Here is an 18545-nt window from a genome sequence, read left to right as displayed (position 1 = left end):
AAGCTTCGTTGAAATACACTTGCAATATGTTTAAATTGTGTCTGAATAAAACTGCTAAATATAAATCAGGCTCATTCTTATAAAGTATGTTTTCAATTGATTTTACCTTATTTAACATGATCTTCTATCACCTCAGTTCTGAATACTGTTTCACCAAGTTTAGTTCAACCTCATGAACCTTTCCCGAGTCAAAGCACAAAAGGAGGTGGGTGGGCTGCGGGAGGCGATTCTCTGAACAGCTGGCTCTTGGCGGTTACTTTGAAGAGCTTTCCCTTCGGTCAAACAACCTCAGTGGGTCTGCGTTCCCACCGCTCCTGGGGATTAAGGTCCAGGGTCCTGGGATGGCAAGGGGCTCTGGGCACCTACTAACATGTGGCCTCGACTGGCACACCTCCGGGCACGTAAGCAAGCTGGAGGGGAAGGGGTGTCCATGAATTTTAGGGGGGCAGGAGCTTGTGGAGGAAAAGGACAGAACAGCTGGCGGGGGGCAGAGAACAGGTGTAACCAATGCTCTACCTGAACAAGAGCGTGTGATGCCAAGCAGGGGGCAGATGGCACTCACTGCAGGCAGAACAGCGAGTCCACCTCAGCGACGATCCACTTTGGCGAATGTAGTCAGAACCACCAAGGGTGCCGTGAACCTGTGCTCTCCAACCCCCCATGCCAGGAGCTCTTTTGGGGGTCGGCAGGTGACCCTCCTCAAGCCTTGGCTGGTGAGAAGCAGAAGCCATGACGAACCTCGGCATTGAACCTGATAAATAAAAGGAAAGTTTCCCTTCACGGGACAAGCTGCGCTGGTCATTCTAAAGATGGGATGATCACTGATTGGGGAAGAACCCTTGTAGAGCATGTTTTCTAGGTGCACAGAGAATATTTGCTCAATAATGTGGCTTGATGTGGGTGTCAGGAGAGCACCTCTGCACAGCACACGCAGGAACGCCTCCTGATGGGGTCCTGGGCCGGCAGCAGCAGTATCTACGGGGCACCACCCCTGGGCTCACTGAGGAAAAGGCGTGAAAAGCTTCCCGTCCCTTCAGGGTGTTCTGTAACCTCGGGGATGCTTCTCAAGAGGGCAGAAAAGCACTTATTTCATGAACCCTGGCAGGATAATCAGGGCAACAACACAGGAGTGAGGGTGGGGTGGCTGAGGGCAGAGATGAGTGGGAAGCCAGAGCCAGTGGGAGGAGAGGAATCGGTGCTGAGGGAATTGGAGCATTTGCCATATTTGGAGAGCCTTCTGGTTGACAAACAGGAGATTCCCTGGGAGCAAAGGGGGCAGCAAGACGAGCCAGGCTGATTTGCCAGTTCATGGCCCAGAACTGCCTCTAGGAGGGGACAGAGAGGAGGGTGACTGCAGGCAGATGGGGAAAGGGTGGATGTTTAATTTACCAAGTTGTGGCTTTATATACATATGTATGTGTGCATATATCTCTATCTATCTATCTATATTTTTTTTCTTCTCTGGCTTAATGGTTTTGTTGAGGAAAAGAAACAGGAAATGATAGGTTGAGAAAGAAAGAATAATTAGGAACAACTGAGTCTCACATGTGCAGTATCATACCCAGACTTTAAAGGGTGTCCTTCAAGAAAAGACAAAAGTGTGGGCTGTAGGTCTGGGTTCAGAGTTTGCTTCCTCAACTCTCCAACGATGTGACTTTGAACTACTCACTGTGTCGTTCTTGATTTAATTTCCTCAATGTAAAAGAGGGACCACATCACAGAGACCTTCCAAGGACCGGGTGTCAAGGGACGCAAAGGCTTCCCAGCACCTCACCCACCATGAGCCACCAATAAGTACGGGTGTCATTACAACTCAGAGTGACCCAGATGGACCCTGTTTCCTGTTTGATTCTATAATTCATATCAAGGGCTAAAACCGAACAGGATGAATTACCACTGTCTTAGGAATAAAACTCCAGTTCAGCTGACAACTGAAGCGTAATGACTGCTTCGATTTTGTTAACAGCCGATCCCACTGGGAAGACTGTCCACTGAGGTATTTGATTTTTACTTTTTAAATAAGAGAAGTCAAATATTTCACCACCAAAACCCTTTTACGATGGGCATTCTCTGAAGGTAAGATAAAATACATCCTTGACATGTACTAGCTACTAAAAGTCCAATTAAATATCAACGCTGTGGAGGTGCGGAAGGCTGCCATTTGTAGAACATTTTTTCACCCACAAGATGCTTTTGCCGCCCAACTGGCATCGCCTGGGTGGTGTGGGTGAGGGAAATCCTGAAGTTTGGGATTCTAAATCAATACGGTTATTCTAGAGCCCCAGAGCGGAACAGATACCCCAAGTGAGTAAGAGTGCTGGGCGGAAGAACTTACAATGAAATCTTCATGATTCTTTACCAACTGTAAAAACAGGCAGCGGACATCCCCACTCTGAGAAATACTGTGTGTCTAAAAATAAACTGTTTAGTCACTAACCCATATGGTTATTAAAGAATGGGGTAGATAGTGCCATAGTGGGGAACATACAGGAGATTCCATACAACATTTTGGAAATAAAGTCTTGTGAACCAAAACAATGGCTTTCCATAACAGCCACTGTGCTCGCCCCAGACAATGGGTAACTTAGACACACAAACAAAAGACAAACAACAGAAGCTTCCAAAAAGGCAAAGGAAACACCTGCTACTTTTTAAATGGAAGAAGACACTAATGACTATTTCATATGGAGCCTTTACAATAACATATGCTTCACCGTAGTGACCACAAAATGAGATTTAAAGCTGTAGAAAATGATCAGTCCAGCAATATCTACAGTTAGTGGGGAATTTTGTGTCTTTTCAGGTTATCTCTATCGGCAATAGGAGAAAACATGTTTATAGACAAAAAAAGGTTACTCGTCTTTCAGAAACAACATGTAAAAAAGGATGGCAATATATGCATAGATAACACAGACAACAGTAAAATGCCTCTAAATTGGAAACAACAGCACAACACTGATTATTTTGATTAAAAAATAGCATGAGACAAATTCCAGAAAAGTGAAACCATACGGAGGCTACTTCTCACGTCTACATTCCTGATGTGTCAGAAGGAGACTTAAGAGATGCTGAAATAGTTCACAAATCACATGAAGGAAAAATGGGTCAATCTGGACTGGTCTTCAGAGACAGAAACTTTTTTTTTTTTAACAAAAAAGACTATTGAAAAGTTTGGGGAAAGTTCTTCTCTTTGTGACTGACCCCCCCCCCCACGCCCCCCCACCATGAAAGGTCCTTTCAGAGATCCACATCCTAGGTGGTCCACGGGGCCCCAGGGCATCTGAAATCAATGGTACTTTTGTCAACACCTCCTTGAAATATCCAATGGCACACATTTCTTTTATGCTTTAAGCCTCTGTGAAATACAGTAAGGACACTTGGAAACTCCAGGGGGTGGGGGGCGGATGTAGCATTTTTATTAAAAAAAAAAAGGAAAAGGTGAGGGGCTTCCCCAGGCTACTCAGGGTGGGAATGGGATATGGGATCTTGGCTGTGCCTGCAGGCGCCTCTCCCATCTATGAGCCAACTCCCTGTCGGTTTATTCCAGGAATTCCTGTTGACGCAAAGCCAACAGAATATAGAGATCCGTGGGGCAATAAATGGTGGAAATGGGAATGACAGTGAATTCCTGGAACGGCCAACGTCAGACCCGAGGCAGAAAGATTCAATTCTAGAGTTATCTCCTACGGCAGTGACACTGCCCGATGAAACTTCCCAAAGAACGGGAAACGTCAATGCCAAAAGTAGAAGGACGCTTGATGTCTTTGAAAATATTTATTCCTGCTTGTTCAAAGTGTTTAGGAACATCTGGACTAGGTTTGATATAAAAACTTGATAAATGTAGAAAGGCACTAATGTATTCTAACAAAGTTTCAGGGCATTAAAAACGCACCCACCCGGGGCTTTATTTTAAGTTCTAAGATAAGATTAGATGCTATAAATAACTAAAATCCCATGTTGAACACATGAATAAAGGGTTTTCTATGATAGTAAATTGCTAGTCTCCTGGAAACATACACAGAAAAGGTATAATATTTAATAAATATAAAATGCATACAATTAAAATACACAAATATACATGTGTATATGTATGCACACATATATGATGTATCCATTTCAAAAATCTGAGGTTATTTATTGTAATATGTATATCTTAATTCTAAGAAGAATCATCTTATTCCAGGCACTTTTACTACTTCAGTGACTGTTAGGAAAGGATACAGGATGACAATTCAGCATCCCTCATCCTTCATAAATGTCAGTTTCAAAGGACTAATCTATTCATCTTTCTGATCAACATGCTATTTCCATGACTCATCTTTCCTTCCAAGATAACTGACATTTTTGAAGGGCACCCTTTTTGTTAAATTTTATTTTTTTTCTACTAAAGAAGTCTTTTTAATCTTCTGGAATTAAGGAGTTCATTTTCATCCACAAAGTTCTTTTTGTTTACTTCCTTGGTCTGATTATTCTACTTGAGGGTATGCAGATGGCTACATATCCTTTTTCATCAATGCTATCCTCAAAATAAAGTCCTAAAAATACCAGTGGCAATGAACATTTAGACATCTCCTTTTCGGTTAGTAGCCGTTTCATGGAATGTCTGTGTTTGAAATAGATCAGTATTACACAAGTAAAGATGCATAAAAAAAGATAAAGGGCAGAAGAATACCCTCATTTCCACCATCTCCAAATCAGAATCTTTAGCTCCACCTTTCAGCAATTTCACAGTAATCAAAGTAAAATCTGGGTCAAGGCTGAAAAATTAATCGCACAAATGGAAGACCAAGAATCAAAAAGCAAAACCCAAAAGGAACACAACAAGAGACTTACTGCAAGAAAAAAACGGCGTTTTGGGTAGACACACATCGCTCGTGAGCCAGTGCAATGGCGTGTTTGGTGAAAACGGGTGATGGGATTTTTTTTTTTTTTTGCTGTGTGCGGGCCTCTGACTGTTGTAGCCTCTCCCGTTGCGGAGCACAGGCTCCGGACGCACAGGCTCAGCGGCCATGGCTCACGGGCCCAGCCGCTCCGCGGCACGTGGCATCTTCCCGGACCGGGGCACGAACCCGCGTCCCCCTGCATCGGCAGGCGGACTCTCAACCACTGCACCACCAGGGAAGCCCAAGGGTGATGGGATTTTACGACACAGTCCTAGAAGCACAGCATCCAGACCAGGGAGGAAATAGCCTCCCTTCACTTCACGCTGGTCTGGCCGCTGCTGGAAAGCCAAGTTCAAGTCCGCAGGCCAGGACTCCAGAAGGGAAGTGAGAAACTCAGAAGAAGGAGATTAGAACGAAGGTACAATTTTCATATGAGCAATTGGTCGGGAAGTCAGGGGCACCGGTAATGCAACAGTTGATACTTTAATATGAAAAAAGGTTAGGAGACCACGTTCTTCCCTAAGTTCTGAGATCAGTAGATTTGGAAGGAATGGAGTTGTGATGGGGCCTGTAGAGGGACAATGGAAGAGAAAGCTCACTGGGGTTCCGGGAGCTTTGCGGTTGAAGCGAGATGCTAGAGGATGGGGGTGTCACCTCCCGTACGCCGTGATGGTCATGCTGGTCCCATGAACCATCTGTCAATAGTGCTGAACTGTGCTCTTATTAATGGTATTACATTTTAGTGGTCTAACTGTAACCGAGCAGGACCCTATGCGGTCTTCCCGGGACAGACCCTTCCCCTACACCCTCGGCTGTAGCTCCTCTCTGAAGTACCTAGATAATAGTATCTGATGCACATTTCCTGAGTTGTTTTACAGATGCTAAAAGCCCCCAAATGGAAGAAATTAAGTACCTGATGATCAAGAGCCCCCAGACCTACTGGCGCCTAAGGATTGATAACTTTAAGCCCTGTGACACCACCTTGTTACCTCTCCATCGACCAACCAGAGAACTGTGTATGAGCTGATCACACACCCTGTGACCCCCCTCCGTCACCTGGCCTTTAAAAACGCTTTGCTGAAACCCCCCGGGGAGTTCGGGGTTTTCTGAGCAATGAGTCACCCATTTTCCTTGCTCGGCCCTGCAATAAACCTTTCTCTGCTCCAAACTCTGACGTTTCTTTCGGTTTCTTTGGCCTCACTGTGCGTAGGGCCCACGAACTTGCGTTCGGCAACATAATAATGGTCGAAGCTCACCTGAAGCTATTGACATAGCTGTATTGTAACCAAAGGCATAACTTCAGCCTTCTCGGATTTCAAATGAAACATCCTAATGCTATTATTTAGTTCAACCTCTTTACCCTTGCCTCTAGTTGACCGGGAGTTTAAAAAAACAGCTATTTAAATATAATACAACTATAGCACTAATATCACTTTACTGTATAACCTGTAGAGGTTAAGTCTATGTCTTCAGGACGTTCTTCAGTTCTTTTCTATACAACGCTTGAGGAGAAGCAGGCTGACGTCATGCCCCTGGCATCTCCTGATTTCAAAATATACTCTTTAAAGGCAAGAAAAACACTGGCCAGAGGAGAAATTATTTCAAACAAAGATGCGAAGCTGACCAGGGAACAGAAAGAAATCTCCTAGGGGCTCAGATATGCTTTTGCTTTATTTCTTGTCTATGGCATGTCTTACACCGAGTTTCTTTTAAGTGAAGCTGTGGAATCAACCTTATTGTCTGGAAATTTTAAGTGGGATTCAGTGTTAAGCGAGAGTCCCAAAGAAAAATTCTGTTTTTGAGGAAGAGCTGAACTTTTTTAGTTCAACTTTTAGGGGGTGGATTATTTTCTTTTGCAATAACATATCATACTTTTCATTAATTGGGTATTTTTTAGTGACTTTGACTCTAGATATATATGAATCTATTCTGAGTTGTGTGTGTGTGTGTGTGTGTGTGTGTGTGTGTGTGTGTGTTTTCATTAAGTAACCAGGAAAGCCTTTCTTTTCTGGAGTCCTCTAAGAACAGAATGGCTATTCATTAGTCTCAGATGTATTCTTCCGTTCTTCCTGGGTAAGACGTTGGGGAGATTTGTCAAGGTACTGCACCAACAATTCTATCATTCTACGATGAGAAATACAAATATTTGTAAAACAGCAGGTGTTAAATGATGAGGAATTACCCCCAAGGCTTTCGAGTGAGGAAGCCGTCTTCCTGTTTCAGCATTTTGCTTGGATTATCTGGCCTCCTATTCACCCGCCTCTGTCTTTCGGGTTGTAATGGTGCGCTTTAGGGGTGTGGGCACATAGTAAACTCTATTAAAGATTTGTGCATCTCGCCCTCAGCGGCAGGTGTATCCAGGCTGCCCAGGTATAAGACAATGGGCTACTTCTCTGAGTTGAGTTGAAAAGGGTAGAAGTGTTAAAAGCAACATCCACAAAAGAAAACCGCTTCCTAGCCAGTCACAGGGTTCTGTTCATTTTGTATCCAATCATTGCACACTCATTTGTCCTCAAAGCCATGGCAGTATGTCTTTTACTGAATTAAGAAAGGCTAGTCTTGTTGGCAGATGCTAAATGCGGGTGCAGGGCATACAAATGACCTTGACATCAGGGTTCTTTCGAAATATATCTTCACGAGGCGTAAAAAAATGCCGTTATCACCATTTGGAGTGTATTTTCTCAAAAAATCATGCAGGGCTAAATACATGCCAGCACTTTAATTACAGAGAGACCAACTTCTCCATAAAATTCATCTGTCCTCTGTTTCTTTATTTAAAACAGACTTTAAGTCTGAAGAACAGTTAAGTGCTTTACAAAGACATTTTAATGAAAAACATCAATGGTGACAATGCAGCTCAGAACTTATTAGGCCAAAGATGTTATTTACCCAGAATTAATGACTTCCATTTCATTTCGTTTTGCTTTCTTTCGCTTTGTCCTTTCTGGTTCCAGATCTTTAGGAATCATCCATCCTAACAGCGTTTTGAATACAAAAACTTTTGTTCCTATGGTGGGATTTTAGGGCCCTCGCGGGGGCTTAGGAGGAAACTACCATCATACAGGGCTTGTACTGGGTTACAGGAAGGTCTAGTCCTGCTTTGATTCTTCTAGAATTCAGTCTTCTAGACTGGACACAGAGAGGAAGGGGGCAGGGATATTTTGATCTTTCTAACCAGTGGGGAAACATGCCCTTTTGAAGGCTTGCTTTCTACTTCCCGTGTGAGTAAGACATCTGACGACTTGAATGACCTGGTTGTCTACACCACAGTGGGCTAGTTTGGGTGGGATGCCAGAGGGCTCAGAATCACAGGCTGTTCAGGCTCTCAGGTTGAGCAGTTTCTTAAGAAAATTCTGAAATGCCTAAAGCATTTAAAAATAAATTCAAATTCACCCGAATGCCAGTGATGTATGTAGCATCTTTGCCTTTGACTATTAAGGACACGGGTAGCTTCTTCTAATTCAAAAAGGAGAAAATAAGGCAGAGAAAAGACGACCCCCTCCCACTGTAGAGTGAGAAATTGTGCCTGTGCCACTTGGTTTGGCCATTTCTGCCATTTTTCTCTGGTTATTATTTACTATCTCTGGAAGAAAATAGGAAGAGTAATTTCAAAAACGTGCAATCTACTAGTTTTCTCTTTATTACAGGAGCAGTCCAGTTTAAGAGTGTTTAGACGCAGGGGCATTTAGCCTCTCGTATAGGCTGCCCCAGTGAACTGGACATGGATGCCTTTTGCATATGAAGACTCGACCTTTCTTCCTACTTAGCGAGGGAAGACAAATTCAGAGAAGATGTTTCCATTTTCAGATGGCGTTTAGAAAGCACTTCATGTTCGGTAAGAATTTTCCTCTGGTCATTTTAGAAATCCTGCAATTGTTTACTAAGGATGGGCTGGAGGTGAATAGAACGAAATAAAGGTCTTTGAAGACTGGCATTCCTTCTCTAAGAGAAAAGGATACGCTTCAGTGCTGTACTTGTCAAAACATTCCATCGGAGGAAGGAAGACGATGGATTTCCAAAGGCAGAGCTTAAGTCTGGCATCGAAGAAGAGTAGAATGTTCCTTTCTCTCACCCCGGTTTATCAGTGGTCTCTTGGAGTTGGTGTGAGGTTTTCAGTCAAAACTCAAAACAGTACTATTATCATTATCCTGGCTCTGACCCACAGATATGTTTTCCTCGAGGCCATGAAAGGAAGGCCATTTCCCCAGAACTGTCAACTTTGGACTGGAACACAGTTAATTATTTTCTCACCATCCTTGGTGCTGATGGCGGGTGTGGATGGCCAGCCTCCCTGAGGTTTTGATCGCTGCGGCCACTGCCCAGAATCCATGGTGCTCCTTGCCCACGTGCATCGACCAGCCAGCCAGCCTCAAGGCATCATTTTTGTGCTTCTGCATATACCATACTTTCACCAATGTCCCAGTTTTCCATAAAAACATCTAATATCAGTCTATGGTCAAAGGGTTGGGAGAACAGGGACCTGCCTAGGTAAAAAAAAAAGTTATTTTTTTCTCTCAAGTTCATTCTCTCTTCTGCCTGAGCTCTGAGAATGTCTACTCTATGCTCCTTTTGTTTGGATGGAAATTCAGAAGGGAACAGAGGGGTGTGGTTCTCTCAGAAAGAAAGAGTGGGCTTCCCCCGGTATTTCTAGGGCGGTAGACACCTCAGGCAAGATTGAGTGTTTGTAGACACTAGGTAAGCATCTTTCATTAGCAACACCTGGAGACAAGAGCGCAGTATGATTTTTTCATTACGAAGGAATGTGGTCTAGGCTGCCAGAGCGATGTGTGTGTGTGTGTGTGTGTGTGTGTGTGTAGTTTCACCAGAAGTGGGACAAATGGATAAATAAAATACGTAAACATTTAGAATTCTTCCTCTGTACTCAGGTACTAAGCTGCTCACGTGTCAGTGCTTCATTATTAATCGCTGATCATGTGCCCACCGTAAATGCTAACTACATTTTTTTAATCGATTATCTGCTCTGCTGTTACCATAGCAGCAGTGCCGTGGGCAATTCCTGTTGTGGTTGATAAATGCTAGGCCACAGCCACTATGATGAATTTTCACCCATGATTTTCATGACTCCTATTATTTAATGATGTATTTTACTGGAGGAAACATGGGAGTCCAGGACAAAGTCTGTCATGCTTCAGATAAGGGACATGGTGGTTTCAATGGCGTGGAAATACATTTTTTCTCTAAGTGCTGACTTTCAGTCATCAGATTCTGTCTATAATGACGTTCTCTGAGTCCATGCAGTGAGGTGGTATTAACATTTCGCCTTTTCAGGATTTAATAACGTATTCTTCCTTTCGGATGGGCTCCAAACTGGCCCGTTTTCTATCAAACCGTGACTAGTGTCAGAACGGTGCTTTGAAACTAAACATTTCCCTTACTGGGGTGGGGTTGGGAGCAGGGGAGTAAAGCCAGAGATGCCACAGTTGCTTCTCTCTGCTCCAGCTGCACAATTAAATCATTTCTACAACACTTGATTGAAAGTCCTACTCTAGGGCTTCTCCTGCCGATGCGGGGGACGCGGGTTCGTGCCCCGGTCCGGGAAGATCCCACATGCTGCGGAGCGGATGGGCCCGTGAGCCGTGGCCGCTGAGCCTGCGCGTCCGGAGCCTGTGCTCCGCCACGGGAGACGCCACAACAGTGAGAGGCCTGTGCACCACGCACACACACACAAAAAACCACATCACTTATGTGCGATGTACAAATTAGGCGGGCATCGTCTACATCTGCTGAAGTACTGTTTTCCTTGCAGAAAGTAACCAAGTAATGGAGCTGGCTGTAGCCACAGCGGCATCGGGCTAGCCAGAACCACTGCCGTTCCAGAGACGCACTAAAAATAAGCACACGATGTTGAAAGTAGGTGAGAGCTATGTGTCGACAAAGGTTATACAAGCCCAGAAGCCAGGAGGGGTTTCTGCTATTTCTGAATCATTCTTCACCCTTTCTGGGCTGTGACAGGGCAGAAAATGCGGGCGACGAATTCCGTCAGGTCTGCTGAGCAGACCAGTAACAGGCATCTGCCTGGAGAGGCAGCAGCTGGTTTGGAAAGAGGTCTGACACAGCAGCACTGATGTTTTCATTTCGCGCTCGCACGTGTCTCCCCAGAGCTGAGACAGATGGCCGTGTGGCTTAGGGGAACCCACCGGAGTGGTAGAGCACACACATCTGGAAGATCTATATTCTGAGCATCTCCCTTTGCTCCACAGTGGTCAACCAGCCTTTAGATTTATACTGAGCATTTCAAAGAAAACAATTCAGTTTTATTGCCACAGCCCAGTTATACACATTTGAGGGTAAGGTTTACGATTAGCGACGCACGACAGAAGATACCGCCATCAGCGAGACTCCGGCTCTCCTTGGAAGAGACCTTATTGCCACAGTGACTGTGGTTCAGAGCTGCTCAGGGCCCCTCTGCTCCCTTCCCTGATGCTACGCGTCTGCTTCCTGCATCTCTTGGTTGCTGCCTACCTGGGCTGACAGGCGAGGGCCAAAGCCTGAGTCTCCTGCACCCCATCCATCCGTCACCACCCATCTCCGAGAGCTTTGTGTTCACACTTTGCTTCCTCTCTCACTCTGTTTCTCTCACTTTGATTTATATTGTTGAATTTAAGGAATCTGGTGAGGTCGAGAATTATTTGCTCATACTTTGACCCAAGTCCAGGGACCCACAGACTGTGGGAAACTCTTAGCTACATGAAAAAAATGCAACAGCCAAGCACAACTTGCGCCGATTCTCAGCCTTTGCTTAAGTGAGTGAGCTTGTCAACTGCACCCTTCCAGGAGTTGAGGCTCCAGTCTTGGGGCTCCTGCTGCCAGGCCCGTGGAGGGCGAATGTGGGGGGGGATGACTGCACAGTGACAGGGAGATGCCGGGTCCCTCCCTCCGGGTTGGTGGTTCACCTCTGGGACCAGTCACAGTGGTGGTTTCTCCTTTTCCCACCGCAGCTCAACAGGCTGTCTAACCACCCCAGTAATTCCCAACGTTTGGGACTTACTCGGTCTTTGTATGAACCAATTTCTGAATACCTGATTGCCTAGGAAAACAGGCGTCTTGCGAAGGTTAATGCCATTAAAAGGCTGAAATCGCCTATCTGATCTGAGTTTATGGCCAAAAAAGTGTCAGGGGAACAGGAACCTGACTGAGTAACTGAGATAATGAATTAAAATTGACCTCGGCTGGAAAAATCTGAGAACTTCACAACCTTTTTGGTGAGGTAATGCACAAAGGCAAAGGCATCTCTATCCGTTGAATCAGATGCCTCCCCTGTCCTCTCTCCTGTTTTCTATACTATGAAGCTTTGTATCACATGGAGGCGGTCACTCTGCTGTGACTAACAGAAATTCTCTCTGATGCTTGCAGCTCAACTGCCTTCCATCTCCACCGTGCGTAGAGAAAGAAAGAAGAAAAAGAACAGAAAAAGAGGACAGGGCTTCCCTGGTGGCGCAGTGGTTGAGAATCTGCCTGCCGATGCAGGGGACACAGGTTCGTGCCCCGGTCCGGGAAGATCCCACATGCCGCGGAGCGGCTGGGCCCGTGAGCCACAGCTACTGAGCCTGCGCGTCTGGAGCCTGTGCTCTGCAACAAGAGAGGCCGCGATAGTGAGAGGCCCGCGCACCGCGATGAAGAGTGGCCCCCGCTTGCCACAACTAGAGAAAGCCCTCGCACAGAAACGAAGACCCAATGCAGCCAAAAATTAAAAAAAATAAAAAAATAAAAATGTTACCATTCTTTAAAAAAAAGAAAAAGAGGACAAAAGGGAGCCCTCCTACACTCCTACAGTGTTAGTGGGAATGTAAATTGGTGCAGCCGCTATGGAGAACAGTGTGGGGTTCCTTAAAAAACTGAAAATAGAACTACCATACGGCCCAGCAATCCCACTACTGGGCACATATCCGAAGAAAACCATGCTTTGAAAAGATACATGCCCCCCAATGTTGACAGCAGCACTATTTACAATAGCCAAGACATGGCAGCAACCTAAATGTCCGTCAACAGAGGAATGGATAAAGAAGATGTGGTACACATATACAATGGAATATTACTCAGCCATAAAAAGGAATGAAATTGTGCAATTTGCAGAGACGTGGATCGGCCTAGAGATTATCCTACTAAGTGAAGTAAGTCAGAGAAAGACAGGTATCATATGATATCATTTATATGTAGAATCTAAAAAAATGATACAAATGAACTTATTTACACAACCGAAATAGACTCACAGACATAGAAAACAAACTTACGGTTACCAAAGGGGAAAGGGGAAGGGGAGGGAGGGAAAAATTAGTAGGAGTTTGGGATTAACAGACACACACTACTATGTCTAAAATAGACAACAAGGACCTACTGCAGAGCACAGGGAACTCTATTCAATATCTTGTAATAACCTATGATAGAAAAGAATCTGGAAAAGAATACAGATTTACATACATATATTTAAACCTGAATCACTTGGCTGTATACCCGAATTGTTGTAAATCGACTATACTTCAGTAAAAAAGCAAAAAGAATACAAAAAGATATGGGGGCTGGGCATCTTTGTCTGGCGTGATGAGTATGTGACCATTAGCGGTGGAGAAAGTCCGAGAATTTAGTGAGTTGCCTTTCTTTGTGGACAGTACCCTGTGGAGTACTGCTGGATTAGGACTTACACTTTCTAATTACTCCAGTATACTTAATAGGGATTAGTTGAAGTAGAAACTCTCTAACGACAACAAAGTCTTAACTCATTTCTTAATATACGATATTTGTTTTTCTCTTTCTGACGTATTTCAATCTGTATGACAGTCTCTAGATCTAACCACGTTAACTCACTTCTTAAAGTTATTTATTTTTTTGATTCACTAAGCAACTGAAGAGATGGCTGGAAAACTGGCTAGAGAATCACAACTCTTGAGTCAAGACAGCAAAACCTCTTTTCTCTGACTGTGTGCTTCCCCCCATCCCCTGGAATCTCCTCCATATAGGTTAACATCTGGCCAGAGGTGTGCAGACATAAAAGATCACTGGACTGGAACACGAACTCATCTGAAAGTCGGAGAGCTCGAGTTCGGTTCTGGACTGAGACGGGAGCAAGTCACTTAGCCCCAAATGTCACTGTCCTCCCATGAGAACTGGCGGATGTGGCTAGGGCACCCTCTGCACCTCCCAGCGCTGGCCCGGGAGCAAAGGGTGCGCAGACTGCTGGGCCTCAGCTCCCCCCCTTCCTGCCCCCTCTACCGATTTGCTGGAATGATCCACGGGGTGGCTGGCTCTGTCTGCGAGACGCAATTCTCTTCCTGTGACAACGCGCCACCCGCCACTCCAGGGCGGGGAGTCTGGCTCGATACAGAGCTTGCTCTCTTGGTTAGGACGAGAAGTCCTTTGGAACCAGAATCCACAGTACCTTTGTGATTTCTGCTTAGAGTCTACAAGTTACCCAGTAACATACAGTTTCTGGTGTTGGCTGTCACCATGGCGAGGAAAACATTAACTGGACCCCGTGCCCATATAAGGCAGAGTGAGCCTGGAGCTCGGGGAGCGTGGCTCTGCGGCCAGGCCCCGTCACAGCGGCTACGGTGGCACCGAGGGGAAAACAGACAGCAAGGGACCCCAGGGGAAGCTGTGGGAAAGAACAAACTATGCACACAGCTCTCGGAGTGGCAAAATCCACCCCACGGCTATTTTTGTGTATTACATTACTTATGAAAAATACTACCAATCCAAAAGCAGGGCAGAAATAGCTCTGCTTTCGATAGGACCCCATTTGGGTAGACTTGCTAATGAACAAATATTTAATATACATATACCAGGTTCGTAGAATGGACACGGACATTCTATTTTCATAAATGACTGCGTAAAGTATATGCGACCGTCCTAACAATAAATACACTGGGCTCACCCTGTAGACAACGATAAATGGCGTTAGTTATTTCTCCTCACTGGGTTTTCTTCTTATCTCTTACTGTCAGCCATTCCTATCACCTTATTGATCAATATTCAATAGCACACCTGAATCAATCGGGCAGCCCCGGGTGCTGACAGTTAGAACCACCGGGTTTGGATCTGTGTGGTCCAGGAACGGGGTCTACGTCTCTCTTCATGACTCCAAACGCTCCAGAGAGTGGCACCTGCAGGCCAGTCCCCTGGTGGGGTACCGCTGGCCCTGGCTCTTGAACAAACTACCCGGACAACTGCCAAGTCTCAACTTAGTTTGACCAAGATTGATAATGTGTCTCAAGGAAAGTCAAGCCCATGCTAGGTCACTCATGTTAATGAAATTAACCAGAAGGTGTCATTTCCTACTTTTTGGCAATGCGTAGAAACAGAGACAAGGTATTTTCTTAATCAGGGATGACAGGAAATAACACCTGTGCTGTAAACTTAACTAAACTAGAAAGACCAGGGGACCTGCAGAAATTCTCTTCTGATGACCTCTTTGAGAAGACCCTCGGCGTCATTTAAGAATCCACTGCTGTGCAGACGGCATCACATACGGAAATAATCAGAATGAACTACCTTTATGGAAGAACAGCGTTCTTGCAAAAGCATTATGGGAGTTATGTTCACATATTGGTTCTACGTTAACTAATCATAAAGAGTGAAAAAGAACAGACCCAGCCCCCTTCTACTCAGTCTGGGTTCTGTTTGGCAGATCCCAGGGAGAATGCAGGTCCTATCAGAGCTGGGGTCCCTCCAACTCGGGCATGTCTCACAGTTGCTTGTACAACACTCGTTTGCCTTCTCTGTGCCCGCAGAAGCCTGAGCTAGCCAAGCGCTGGGGAGGGGAGAGCCCTGCAGTCAGGCTTTTCACCACTGCCCCAGAACCATCGCTGGGAAAATCTATAGCAAGGGACTCCAGGGGAATTTAAGTCTCACGGAACGGTTTCCATATATTTAAAAATACTTCTCCTTGTTAAATGCCGATAAAGCATCTTCAACTAGCACCTGCTTAAGCACAAAGTCCCCACTCCAAGCAGAGGAACCCTTTACTAAAGCAACAACAGCAAAAACTGTCACAATGAACACAGCCCGCGGAGACGGAAGCTTTGACCTCCTGGCAGAAGATCACTCCTCGACTGTGAGCTATGCCACTAAAATAATGGGGAATCGCATGTTAGTACATAAGCCCACCACACTTATAAAGGGGTTCCCTGCCACGCCTTTTACGTATTTGACTTTTGGGGGCGACTCAGGTAGGGAAGGATGTAGGGTATGACACCCAACCTCAGAAGCGGGTCTCCAACCAGACGTCTCTTCCTCCTGGTGGGTGGGGATGGAGCATGGCTACTTTGAAAACTGACTTTAGAATTCAACTTGGTGAAATGCATTTGGAGCCCCCGAGGATGGCTGTAATTCCCGGTTCCAACAAGGACAGGGCAATGCAGGCGAGAAGCCCCAGTGGCCTCTTACTACCTGGTGTCGGACAAGCATGAGTCCTAGAGGGAACTGCGTGATTCCAAAGCATAAGGACTCAGAAGACTTTGTGATGTAAAACGAAATACTGCTTCCCACAGTGCCACACACCAAAATGGGCTTAGACATGTAAACAATTCCTTTTTAAAATCAGCAATACCAAGACTCAAACATCAGCTTTAAAGGCTACACTTTGATTGAACGTATGACACCCAAAATCAGGTCTGTATTTCAAACTCTGCCAGATGTTACGGTGATAATTTGGGGGGACCGTTTTTCTCTGACTTACCTATGAAGTGGGCTTTACATAAAGGGCATTCAGGGAATGAGTGGGATCATTTTAAAAGCCAAAGCGATTCTCAGCGGTATAATGGCAGCGCCCTCTAGTTTAAATGGCTATTGCAGTATAAATGCGACTATGCTTTCTTTAGGCAGTGTTTTTACAAAATGTATGCTTATATATGATATAAATATAAAACGCAGTTGCATTATGTGTACCTATATGCATACACGTGTATTTGTGACAACAAACAAGAGAAAAGAGGCTTGAGAAAGTTAACGCAGTTCTCAATGTATTAAGAAAGTGGTATAAATCGACCCAATTTTGCATTATATTATTGTTTCTTTGTGGGAAAGAACGCGCCTGTATTAAATTTCTTAGGAATGTGTGCAAAGGACTTAACCAGGCAGGATGCGGCACTTCGTTCAAAGTGGATGTGTAAGGAAGGTAATACCGCAGTGCTGCGACTTACCCATCCTCCTTTCTCGGGATAGCACTGGCAGCCCCCACTGCAGTCTCTCCCTCCACAGGGCACATCGAACTTCTTCACGCCCTGCAAAAATGAAACACAAAGCAGAGAAGTTACCACAACACTGCAGCTACACGATGCGTTATAGTGCCAGGTGCTGAGGGCCCTTCCAATTCTAACAACTACTCATTCAAAACTTTCGGTAAGTCTTTAAAAAAATAGAATTTAATTTTCAGAGCAGTTTTAGGTCCATAGCAAAAGGTACAGAGACTTCATGCACAGCTCCCCCGGGCCCCAAGCTCTCAACCAAGAACATCCCTCACCAGACGGGACATTCCTTACCATCAGTGAACCTCCACTGACACCATCACCACCCAAAGTCCACAGTTTACATCAAGGTCGCTCTTGCTGCTGTACGTTCTATGGTCAATAAGCCTTTTTTCAGTGCCTATTAAATGCCAGATGCCAAGCTAGATCCTGGGGCTCAAAAGTCAAGGAGAACTTTGCCTGGATCCAGGGATCCCACGTGAAGTGAGCCTTGGATACTGTGTTAAGCCCTTTAGCTTGGAGGAGGAGTCCAGGCACGTAGGAAGCAGCCCTTCATTCTGCCTGGCAAGGTGGGGGATGGATTCTGGGAGGAGGCGTCCAAGGCTGAGTAGGATGGGGTTAAGATAAACGCGCAGGGCACTCCAGGCCCCATTACACAGCACGGGTCCCGGTGAATTACAGGGAGAAGGGGCTTCTGATCCGGAGGCAGAATTTGCAAATACACCTGGTAGGTGTATTTGTAGGGTGTATTGCAAATACACTCTCACCTCCATCCACGGAGAAGCCCCGCGCCCCTTCCCTTTCCCTGAGACGTGCTCGTCTAGGGTGCCGAAGAGGAGGGGTTGGGGAAGAGGCTTCTCTTAAGTATTTATTCAGTCGGGTCGGGGTGACCTCAGTGAACTTTTCATCAGACACCGAGATATAACTCCTTGATGACTTTAGTGGATGACTGGGCGAGCTCTCTGGCTGGACGACTCCAGCGAGGAAAAATGCACTTATTTCTTGCCCTCGATCTCAGAATTTCAGGCAAAAGATGGGCTTGGAGACTGGACCGTGTCTGAGCTCTTCCTTTCAGACTGTGTCCACAGCACTAAATACTTTGAGTAGGAAATGACAATCAGATTGGCCCTCCCCCGCTCTCTGCTCAGCCAAGTGTCGGCCCTGCCCACTCCCACCCCCATCACCCCCGACGGGCGAGTAAGCACAGCTGGTCACTGGGGAACCTCCGTCTGGCTCGACACTCTTGGCCAGACCGTTCGGAGCCCCCACGGAGCCCATCCGGTGGGGACCCTGGGCGCGGTGAGCTCTGGTGAGCACTCTGCCAAGCCTTACGGAGCAGACACCACTTCCCGACAGCAGAACCCATCCCAGCTTTAAACAAAATCGCATTTCACCATAGCGACTCCATCCTCCCCTGAGCTATCTCAGTGACTAAACAGGGGGTCACTTGGGGACTCCCTCT

The 18545-nt window shown here is 45.7% G+C and overlaps 1 protein-coding gene across 1 annotated transcript in view; it reads right to left on the bottom strand.

The window, feature by feature from the left end:
- Positions 1 to 17856, bottom strand: part of COL4A2 (collagen type IV alpha 2 chain) — a 123218-nt gene extending 105362 nt beyond the window's left edge. The window contains exons 1-2 of the mRNA XM_065895947.1: positions 17851 to 17856; positions 17039 to 17119 (exon numbers count right to left, since the gene is read on the bottom strand). Coding sequence (XP_065752019.1) covers positions 17039 to 17119; positions 17851 to 17856 — 87 coding nt within the window. The remainder of the gene's footprint in view (positions 1 to 17038; positions 17120 to 17850) is intronic.
- Between the last annotated feature and the right edge of the window lie 689 nt (positions 17857 to 18545).

Source organism: Phocoena phocoena, chromosome 18, assembly GCF_963924675.1.
Source record: "Phocoena phocoena chromosome 18, mPhoPho1.1, whole genome shotgun sequence".
Lineage (NCBI taxonomy): Eukaryota > Metazoa > Chordata > Mammalia > Artiodactyla > Phocoenidae > Phocoena > Phocoena phocoena.
Note: the sequence above shows the minus strand (reverse complement) of the source record. Positions and strands in the feature narration are given on the sequence as shown.